Below are 11736 nucleotides of genomic sequence, written 5' to 3' on the forward strand. Positions count from 1 at the left end.
ACATCAAATATACTAGGTTTTAACCATGGTTTGCTGAATGCTAATTGGTTTTTCAATACCAATAGGCCACAAAACATATTTTACAAACAACAGTGGCTGGATTCATACAGCACATTGAGTAAAAAAAATATTATGGCTTAGTATAAGATATGAATCTAAGTTTTATTTGGAGTATATGGTATATTTCATAAAAGGTCACAAAGAGGGCAGATGTTAGGTTGTTATTTAATTGCTTGTAAGATGGGAGTTCTATATTTTTATATAAATATATAGTTCTGCTACACAAACAAGTTGAAGGATAAAGATAGAAGTAGAGGCAATTTGGATGAAAAATAACAGCAGCATAATTTGCTGTGTAAGTGAATGAAATACATTGAGATCAAGAGCAAACAAAAGAAAGGAAAGGAAAGGAAAGGAAAGGAAAGGAAAGGAAAACTTTTATATCCTAACCAAGAGAATCAGTAAATTTTTCTCCTTTTGAAAAAAGTCAGAATTAATGTATTTTTTATCAAACTAAATAACAGTTATCAAAAGAAATGCAGAACGTTTTTTGCACAGACCTAATTAGAAATGCTTTGGAACTTATTACTTTATTGAAACAGTCTGTACTACTGACTGATGTGCGCTAATACATTTATTTCAGAGCAATGGGGGAAAGCAAGAGATAAGAAAACCTTGGCTACAGAGAGGAAGAAAAACTATGGAGAAAAGCAGAAGAAAAGAAATAAAGAAAAAAGGATATACTTACACTGAAAAGAAGGGAGTTCATTATATCACTTTATTTTCTACTAAATGAGAATAAAACCCTCTTAGCGAACAGAAGCAGCTACAGGATTAGAGCTTTTCGTCAAAATGACAAAAGCAGCATCACACATTTGTGATACAGACTCTATCCCTTTTATTCATGCATGCAAGAACACATGAAGAAAAGGAGTTGAAGTGCATTGCACCATAGTGATGCCATGTTCATAATTTTGTCCTCCTTGACCCTCCCCACCTCCCAATGGTTGGTGAAAGAGACTTCTTTCTATTTCCATTCTGTATTAACCTCTTTAAAGATCTTGAATTAATTAGGGAATTACAGGTTCTGATATCTTCCAGCCTGAAATGCAGTCAATACATCTCCCAGACTGAAATTAGAGCTTTGAGCTATAGTTGTACTCAGTCTTCTTTATTAGAGTTGTGCACTCTTAAAAAAAAAATTCAGTAGTAATTTGGCCCATAGCACCTCACTGCTACTCATTAAAGCAGTTCAACTTCCTTTCAGGATTCTAGAAGAAAGGTGTGGCTGTTTTAACAAATCAATTCATTAATGTTAATGAGATTCTTAAAGCAGTTATGTAGAAGGCTGAAATAAACCACACTTTTCTAGAAATAGCACAGAAGTGCAGTGCAATGCACAAGGACCATAGTCATTAAAAATATTTTCAAACCATGCACACTTCTTTTTTAATTTTCTTTAACATCCTTTAGAAAGTTTATGATCAACCCTACTTTAAACTTTTCCATTAACATTATCTAACTGTACGCACAGCTGCCTGAAGACATAAAGGGACATTTGGTAAAGAAATGCAAAATTTCAGAAAGAGTTTCCAGCCAACTAACCAAGAGCTGAATTAGTTACACTAGTTTGGTGGATCCAGAACTATCACCATTTTCCTAGTGTAATATGGAAAGAAGGAAATCATTTTTGTTCTTATTGGGGTTTTTTTAGCAGAGTTACAGTGTGGATGGTCAAAGATCAGACGTTCTTCTCAAATATTGGGAATATTTCTAAATTGCCAGATTCATGTTAAACAGTGTGCATATGTATACATGGACAAATATATCACCGAAGATTTATTTGTGGAAGAAATAGCTGGTGTTACATAGGGGTTGGATAGATAGGTTAGTAATCATTTAAAAATATGGAAATTTCACGATGATACAATGGAGAAAGAAAATACTGTCTACCATACTGTCACCCCTCTCTCTCGTAGTTTGCCATTCTGCTCTTACTAGAGCTGAGAAAGAATGATTGGCCCAAGGTCATTCTTCAAATGGTAAGGTAGTATGAATGGATTTCCCAAAAACAATGCAGACTACAAGAACCATTTGTGCTTCAGGTTGAGAGGCAGACAACACCTGTCTTCAACAGCGAAGGGACACAGGGCAGAAAACATCCTGTAGCCAAGAAGGATGACCCTGAGGACACCTGAGGTAAACCTCCAAATGGCTTCAACGACTCTCTAAAAGAATGCAAATGACCAGCTGTCTGCAAGGAATATAAATTCTTCCATTCCCCACTATCTAGTCAGAGCTGAAGAAGCTTCTTGGATGAGAAGCAAAACATCTTCAAAAAACAAAACAAAACAAGAAAGTCCAGTTGCCTCCTCAAAAAGCACCTTTGAGACTAAGGTGGGATTAGAACTCAGTCTCCTGGTTTCTAACCTGGTGTTTTAACTACTGCATAAAACTGGCTTTTATATAAACTCTACTTGTGTGATAACATTTCAGAAGAACTGGGGGGAAAACAGCTCAGGTTTTTCCCTCCCAGAAAGAGTCTTTCAATGGGAGTGGGGAGGAGAAATAGACTTGGAGCAGAAATAGAAGAGAAATGGCTAGCAAACCAAGATGAAATTAAGTAATAGTGGGTTCCTGAACAGATTCAGGTTTCAGGCTGATTTAAGAATCCCAAAGAGGAGTTGTCATAGAAATCATTATGCCAGGAGGATAACTATATGGTGTGGGATCTGTCTCCTAGTACTGACATTCAGAGAGAGAAAAGGCTCTGGATATACTGAAAAGAAGATCTAGGTTAGGCTATCCATGATAGGTTGCCAGCTAAACTTTACCTGAAAGACTTGGGGAATTTAATTATAGCTATGTACTTTTAGGGTAGGATGTTGCCATATTAGCAGAAGCAATTCTGTTGAAGACCTTGGAATGGAAAATTGCATGGAAAATGCAATTAGATCATAAAGCAATTTACCAAATTTCTTTAATAGCAGAAGCCAGAAAGGGGAGTGGAGCTGAAGTTCTAGTAGTATAATCCTTCTCTAGTTAATTAACTGAAAAAAATCAATCAGAGAAACTAATATTTTGTATTCATGAAATACTACAAATACTGCAAATAAAGCCCAACTCATCAGGAGGGCTTTAAACTAAAATTGAGGAGGCAGGGTGACCAATCTTTAGAATCTCTAAAACCCCAAACCAATCATAAATCAAACAGTGAGGTAGGCAGAGACGAGAAAAAAGAAAAACCCAAACAACAATCAGGAGATGCAGGAAACATACCCACGAAAAGGCATAAAAGTCTTAAATGCTTATATACAAATGCTCAAAACTTGGTGAACAAACAGGGTGAACTAGAAGCAATAATACACGAGGGAGGGTATGACATAGTTGGCATTAGAGAAACCTGGTGGGACGAAACCCATGAATGGAATGGACTGATGGATGGATACAAATTGTTCAAAAGAAACAGGTCTACAAAAAGAGGAGGGGGAGTTGCACTATATGTAAGAGAAGACTACATATCTACAGAAATGCACATGATCCAAGATAAAATCTCTCCAGAATGCATATAGGTCAATATAAAAGAGAAAAAAGTGACATTGCCATAGGTGTATATTACAGGCCACCCAACCAATCAGAAGAAATAGATGAACTCTTTGCCAACCTGCTAACAAATATATGTAGGAAGCATACCACAGTAGTAATGGGAGACTTCAACTATCCAGATATCAACTGGGAGACAAACTCTGCAGTGAGCGGGAGATTCCTAACCAGCCTAGCCAACAACTTTGTCATCCAAAAGGTGGAGGAGGAAACTAGACGTAAAGCCATACTGGACTTAATTCCAACTAATAGAGAAGAAGTAATAGAGGGAGTTGAAGTTGCCAGAACTTTGGGCGAAGTGTATGTCATACTGGAATTTAATATAACGCAAACACTAGCAACAGAAAACAACCGAACCAGTGTCTTGAACTTCAAAAGAGCTGACTTTAACAAACTCAGAGAGAACCTAAGAAAGATCCCATGGATGAAAATCCTAAAGGGGAAAACAACCCAAGAAGTGTGGGAAACTCTGAAAAATGCGATCATAAAAGCCCATACCAGCACAATACCACTGAAAAAGAAAAAGAAAAAATTCAAGAAGCCAGCATGGCTGCACAATGATCTCTCTAACAAACTGAAAAACAAAAAGGACAAATACAAAAAATGGAAAGAGGGGCACATAACTAAGGCCAATTATCAACAGACAGCCAGAACATGCAAAGATGAAGTCAGGAAAGCAAAGGCTCAGAAAGAACAAAGACTTGCAATAAAAATCATGGATAATAAAGCAAGTTTCTTCCAACATATTAACAACAAGAAAAAAGTCAAGGAAACTGTAGGTCCACTAAAGAGAGAAGATGGCAAGGAACAGACAACAGGGAGAAAGCAGAGTTGCTTAACTCATACTTTGCATCAGTCTTCACACAAAAAGAAACTACAGCCCAACACACCAAAAAACTACTGGAAAAGACAAATTAGAAACAAAAAATAAAATAAGCAAGAAAATGGTAAGGAAACACCTATCTGACCTTGACAAATATAAATCACCGGGGCCTGACAGATTACATCCCAGAGTTCTGAAGGAGCTGGCAGATGTTATCTCAGAACCATTACACCACATCTTTCAAAAATCCTGGAGCACTGGGGAAGTACCTGAGGATTGGAAAAGGGCTGATGTGGTCCCCATCTTCAAGAAAGGGGGAAAAAACGGACCCAGGAAACTACAGACCAATCAGTTTAACATCAATACCTGGGAAGATCCTAGAAAAGATAATAAAAAAACAGATCTACAAACAACTAGAAGCAAACAAAGTTATAACTAGTAGCCAGTTAAAAACAGATCATGCCAAACAATTTTATTTCATTCTTTGACAAAGTGACTAAACTAATAGGCCAGCAAAATACTGTGGATGTAGTATACTTAGACTTCAGTAAGGCATTTGATAAAGTAGACCACAATCTATTCCTTGGTAAGGTAGAAAAAGGTGGAATAGACAACATCACACCAGATGGATCTGTAGCTGGCTGGCAAACCGTACTCAACGAGTAGTCGTCAATGGCACTACATCCACATGGAGAGAAGTAAGCCGTGGGGTACCATAAGGTTCCGTCTTAGGCCCAATATTCTTCAATATCTTCATCAATGACTTAGATGAGAGAATTGAAGGGGAACTCATCAAATTTGCAGATGACACCAAACTGGCAGGAGTAGCTAACAGCCCAGAAGACCAAATCAGGATCCAAAAAGATCTTGACAAACTTGAACAATAGGCCCTATCCAACAAAATGAGTTTCAGTGTGGAGAAAAGCAAAGTTTTACATTTAGACAGGAAAAATCAAAATTACAAGTACAGATTGGGCGAGACCTGGCTTAAAAACAGTAACCGTGAGAGGGACCTGGAGTCCTAGTGGATGATCATTTAACCATAAGCCAACAATGTGCAGCAGCAGCTAAAAAAGCTAATACAATCCTGGGTTGTATAAACAGAGGCATAGAATCAAGATCACATGAGGTATTAGTACCGCTTTATGAAACCCTAGTAAGACCATACCTGGAATACTGCTGCGAATTTTGGTCACCATATCACAAAAAAGATGTTGAGAGTTTGGGGGAAAAAATCAGAGAAGAGCAACTAAGATGATCAAAGGCCTGGAGACTAAAACATACGAAGAATGGCTGCAGGACTTGGGTTTGGCTAGTCTAAAGAAAAGAAGAAATAGGGGAGATATGATAGCAGTATTCCAGTATTTGAGGAGCTGCCACAAAGAAGAGGGGGTCAAGTTATTCACCAAAGCACCAGAGGGCAGGACAAGAAACAATGGATGGAAACTGATCAAAGAGAGAAGCAACCTGGAATTAAGGAGAAACTTCCTGACAGTGAGGACAATTAACCAGTGGAATAACTTGCTCCCAGAAATCATGGACACTCCATCACTGGAGATTTTTAAAACGAGGTTAGACAGTCACTTGCCTGAAATGATACTTTTGGATGTATCATTTGAGTGTGTGTCACATATTATATTTAACTATGTGACACACACTCAAATGATGTATTCAAAAGTTTTCTTTACCTCAAAAAGAGTATTCTGGTTTTTTTTTGGACTTATCACCTCCTTTCCAGGGTATGTTAAAGTTCCTTAAGATTCTATTCCATTCCATTCCATTCCATTCTATTCTATTCTATTCTATTCTATTATAACCTGGTTCACAAGAAGTTTCTTGTGTGCTGTGTCTTGTCTGTTCAATCCTAAAAATTCACAATATTCACAACAGTTGAGTCTCCAAGCTGAATTCCATCCAGCATCTAAGACAAAAATGTGTGCGTTGCTTTGGATCTCTGCCTGTCATAATTAAATTATGGCAGGACATATATATGATACTAATTAAGAAGTACACAATATTGATTCTAATTATAAAAACAATTTTGATTCTGATAAGGACACTCTAGCACTGCATTTTAGGAATTGCAACTGGATAATTTTTAAAACTTATGTGAAGAAATAGTAACTCTCACTAATATTCTATGACCAAATTCATGGTAAATATTTAGGGAATTTTAAAAGCAGAAGGATAAAACTGGTTGGATGACATATATAGTTAATAAATTATTATTAATAATATTAAATCCAAGAGGTATTTTTCAATTATGCAATTTTTAAATCAGGATTATTTGTGTCAGATAAAAACACAAGACTATTATTGGGTTTTCATAGTGTTCTTAATTTAATAAAACTGGCAGTTAACTAAGACAAATTTAAAAAGAAACAATGTCTTTAGAAAATCAGCAGCTTTGGCGGCTTTTTTTTTATTTTTTAAAGCCAGTTATTTATCTTTTCGCTTCAGAAAACCACAAAAAATAACCACAATGCTGTGAATAATCTTTGGAACTTCAAAGCCTGCATGCCCAGTGTAATGTTTTAAGGTCATTAAACTACAGAGCTACTATAATGAAAGTCAATAATTACCCAAGCTCTTTAAAACCAATGCCAAACATTTTGTCTATGATTAACAATAATAAATCCCTCCTCACAAACAGAATGCTTTTTTTCAACTTCAGTAGCCACTTGTTAGTACCTTGAGCTACAACTGAACATTACTGTCTTCTAAAGAAAAGGACAATAGTATTCTCTGTATGCTTCAGTAACAAATTTGTCTGAAATGTTATAGGATTTCCTGCCTGAGCAGGGGTTTGGACTAGAAGACCTCCAAGGTCCCTTTCCAACTCTATTATTATTATTATTATTATTATTATTATTATTATTATTATTATTATTATTATTATTATTATTATTATTATTGTTATTGTTATTGTTATTGTTATTGTTATTGTTATTGTTATTGTTGTTGTTGTTGTTGTTGTTGTTGTTGTTGTTGTTGTTAAATAAATTTGACTTACACATTATAGTTTACATTGGATTCAAGAATGCGAAACTATAAGAAGTGAATCTATTTGTGTTGCCTTCTCATAGAAACAGTTCCAGGACTGGATGGATCTTTCTTTCTCCCATAATCCTGTGTGTTGCTACAATTGTTTCTAATCATCTAACTGGCCAGAGCTGATGAGAACTGTAGTCCAAATTATCTAACAAAGTCAGTTTGCCTATCTCTGAGCTCAATAGGTTGCTACACAAATTCATTTCCCACTTGCTACCCGTGGAAACCTCCATTGAAAGAAAACAGTTAAATATGACCCTATATAAAGTTTCAAGAGACAATTTAGGTCACCTGGAACAAGACCTTTGCTCAGTGCTGCTTTCTAAATACATAATTTAGTTGTAATGCTGTTATCTGCAGTGACATATAAGTAAGTAAACATAGTCAGCTCTTAGGTTATAGTCCACTATCCCAAAATAAGAAAAACCAGATAATAGCAGTTAGCTGTATTTGGAACAAGAATAACAGGAAGAAACTGGATAAAATGACTGAAAAAACCATTCTTCTGGGTGGTAAGAAAAGGGATTTGACAATGCTGAAAGGGAGTAAAGATGGCATCAAACCTAAAAACGGTCCCTAGGATATGTAGCAAAATTAGACTCTACCATGCAACTAGAGATCAAATTCCCAACATACGCTGGATCATGGAGAAAGCTAGGGAGTTCCAGAAAAACATCTACTTCTGCATTGACTATGCTAAAGCCTTTGATTGCGTGGAGCACAACAAATTGTGGCAAGTTCTTAAAGAGATGGGAGTACCAGACCATCTTATTTGTCTCTTGAGAAACCTATATGTGGGTCAAGAAGCAACAATGAGAACTGGACATGGAACCACTGATTGGTTCAAAATTGGGAAAGGAGTCCAGCAAGGCTGTATACTGTCGCCCTGCCTATTTAACTTATATGCAGAGCACATCATGAGAAAGGCAGGGCTAGATGAATCAAAAATTGGAATTAAGATCGCCAGGAGAAATATCAACAACCTAAGATATGCAGATGATACCACTCTAATGGCAGAAAGTGAAGAGGAACTAAAGAGCCTCTTGATGCGGGTGAAGAAGAAGAGTGCAAAAGTTGGCTTGAAACTCAACATTAAGAAAACCAAAATCATGGCATCCGGCCCTCTCAATTCCTGGCAAATAGATGGGGAAGAAATGGAGGTAGTGACAGATTTTATTTTCCTGGGCTCCAAGATCACCTCAGATGCGGACTGCAGCCAAGAAATTAAAAGAATCTTGCTCCTGGGGAGGAAAGGTATGGCAAATCTAGACAGCATACTAAAAAGCAGAGACATCACCCTGCCAACAAAAGTGCGTATAGTCAAGGCCATGGTTTTCCCAGTTGCAATGTATGGATGTGAAAGTTGGACCATAAGAAAGGCTGAGCGACAAAGAATTGAGGCCTTTGAACTATGGTGCTGGAGAAGACTCCTGCGAGTCCCTTGGACTGCAAGGCGTTCAAACCAGTCAGTCCTAGAAGAGATCAACCCCGACTGCTCTTTAGAAGGCCAGATCCTGAAGTTGAAACTCAAATACTTTGGCCACCTAATGAGAAGGAAGGACTCACTGGAGAAGGGCCTAATGCTGGGAAAGATTAAGGGCAATAGAAGAAGGGGACGACAGAGAATGAGGTGGCTGGATGGAGTCACTGAAACAGTAGGCGTGAGCTTAAATGGACTCCAGAGGATGGTGGAGGACAGAAGGGCCTGGAGGAGTGTTGTCCATGGGGTCGCGATGGGTCGGACACGACTTCGCAATTAACAACCCAACAGATATACTCTGGGAAATTCTAGGGAATGGCTATGCTAAATCTCTTCCTCAGACTTCAATCCAGCTTGTCAATCTTGTCTCATTCTCCCTCCTTGGAATATGGTCCCTCCTTCCTGGGAAAGTGCCGCTTCATGGTAGTCCATAATGCCACCTCCTCCTTCAGAGACACAATCCATCATACATATAAGTCTACAGTCTATAGGTGAGTCAAAATTTGGCAGCCCAACTTCTCTTTGTTTCCAATAGATTTTTTAGCAGTTTTAATTATTGGCATTTAGTTAAGTCCAAACGGCTTGTTTTAATTTTTGAAGTTTTAAGTCCAAGGGTGGGGGGGGTTGGGGGGATTTCCCAAGAACTTCATTGGTTTTGGCTGGATCTGCTGGGGTATGTTGTGAGTTTATAGGCATGCCAGGAAATACAGCAGGTTCAAAACAAGAAGAAACCATGCCAAATATATAGTGAAGTCCATATGTATGGTAAAGTGAGATAGGCCATAGCTAATGGCTGAAAGCAGTATTATGCAAAAACAGCTGAAGCTACAATCTTCCTACACCACCTTACCAAGTACACTTGAGGCCTGCTGAGGACAGCAGTTCCTTAGTTTTCTAATTATTATTGCACAACAATTATACTTTACCATGTGATTTGCAATATGGATTCCGCTTTACAGAATTACTATTGTTGATGTAAAGATGTGAAACAAATATCTTATGCTGCTATATACCATCTTGCGGGGGGGGGGGGGAGAAAGGACATCGTAAAACCTAGTTTCACATTTACCAAACTTTGGTTGCAATAGACAAAATTTGATTCAGAAATCTCCTTGAAGTGATGGACAAATCAATTGCATCCAAAAGATTTTTTTGATGTGGAAGTTAAATCTGAATTAATTTCATCCTAATGATCTGATATCCATGATGATTTATGTTATTTATGTCATTTACATCATTAAGAGAAGGATGAGGGGTGACATGATAGCAGTGTTCCAATATCTCAGGGGCTGCCACAAAGAAGAGGGAGTCAAGCAATTCTCCAAAGCACCTGAAGGCAGGACGAGAAGCAATGGATGGAAACTAACCAAAGAGAGAAGCAACTTAGAACTAAAGAGAAATTTCTTGACAATTAGAACAATTAATCAGTGGAACAATTTGCCTCCAGGACTTTGAATGCTCCAACACTGGAAGTTTTTAAGAAGAGATTGGACAACCATTTGTCTGAAGTGGTATAAGGTTTCCTGCCTGGGCAGAGGGTTGACTAGAAGACCTCCAAGTTCCCTTCCAACTTGATGATGATGATGATGATGAAAATGATGTCATTTATAAAACAGTGAAGTAAACATGTATTTTATATGCGATAATATGCTTTGAAATGTGGAACAATATGAATAGTTGCTCAAATCTCTTTTGCTAGGATTCTTACCTGGAACTCTTTTGGCCCAGTTGATCATATGAACCAGTTCTCGATCAGCAAGGTTGGTCAGCAACGTCATCATTGAGGCTTCGTTGAAAGGCCTGTTAGGGTCATATTCTGAATAGACAATAGGTGGTTCTGCCTCTAGCAAAGCAGAAACCATCTGATCTACAGAGAGGGAAAGAGCTGGACTGTTTTTTTTGCCATGCTTGATCATTAATGGACTTGGCCAAAGATTTGGGCTCCTTGCCTCTGCCACTGTGCCCACGTTTCTGCTATCGTGTTCTTCTCTTTGACGTTTGTGCTTCAGTATTCGGCCACCTCTGCGATCTTTTCTTATGCCTGGAAGAAGATATAAATACAAATAACATATATTATCCACTGACTTCTCTAATGTGACTAATGTTTATTTAAGCCGACCTGCATTTAACAACTATCTGTTCATAGCATCAAATCTTACGAAACTATCGGCATCTTTATAGAATACAACAAGCAGCATGCAGAAATAAAATATAGGGTGTTAACCTGGTTGAGTAAAAAGCATTTTATAGGAGAATTGTGACACAAGATTAATTGCAACATTGTAAAGCACTGTGAAGAGCCTAGCCCATTACAGGAATAAAATACCTTGGGGCAGTTCTGAAATAAATTATTTGATACCAATTATTTGTTCTGTAAGATTAGAAGTGTCATAGCGACGTTTCGATGAAATCACATTCATCATCATCAGGCTTGTGCTTTTAGCTTTGTGCTACCAAGCTTTCGTCAAGTGCACTTGACATCATCAGGGTTAAAAAGGCAAATGCTGGGAAGGTTTATATACAGTCGTTCAACGCCTGCTTCCGGCTCCTGGAGCGCGTAACCGGCCCCAGATGATCCTTCCGCACTTCAAGCGTGCTGCCTGCTTTGATGTCCGGCTCCTTTTTCTGAATTCGCGTCCTTTTGAGTGCTGTTACATTCATTATCAGGGTGTTAGGCAGATTCGATGGTAAGGCATCCTTGCTTCCCCTGCATACGGCTCCCCCGCTGCTATATGTGTGTCTATCTCTGAGGAGTGGGGGGGAATGTAAGTTGTTTCCT

The 11736-nt window shown here is 38.0% G+C and overlaps 1 protein-coding gene across 4 annotated transcripts in view; it reads right to left on the reverse strand.

The window, feature by feature from the left end:
- Positions 1–11736, reverse strand: part of ESR1 (estrogen receptor 1) — a 155721-nt gene that overhangs the window by 47079 nt on the left and 96906 nt on the right. For all 4 annotated transcript variants that reach the window (XM_015821910.1, XM_029285216.1, XM_015821902.1 and 1 more), the window contains one exon: positions 10666–10998. In XM_015821910.1, the coding sequence (XP_015677396.1) occupies positions 10666–10998 (333 nt within the window). The remainder of the gene's footprint in view (positions 1–10665; positions 10999–11736) is intronic.

Source organism: Protobothrops mucrosquamatus, unplaced genomic scaffold (assembly GCF_001527695.2).
Source record: "Protobothrops mucrosquamatus isolate PMUCROS unplaced genomic scaffold, P.Mucros_1.0 scaffold_168, whole genome shotgun sequence".
Classification (NCBI taxonomy): Eukaryota; Metazoa; Chordata; class Lepidosauria; order Squamata; family Viperidae; genus Protobothrops; species Protobothrops mucrosquamatus.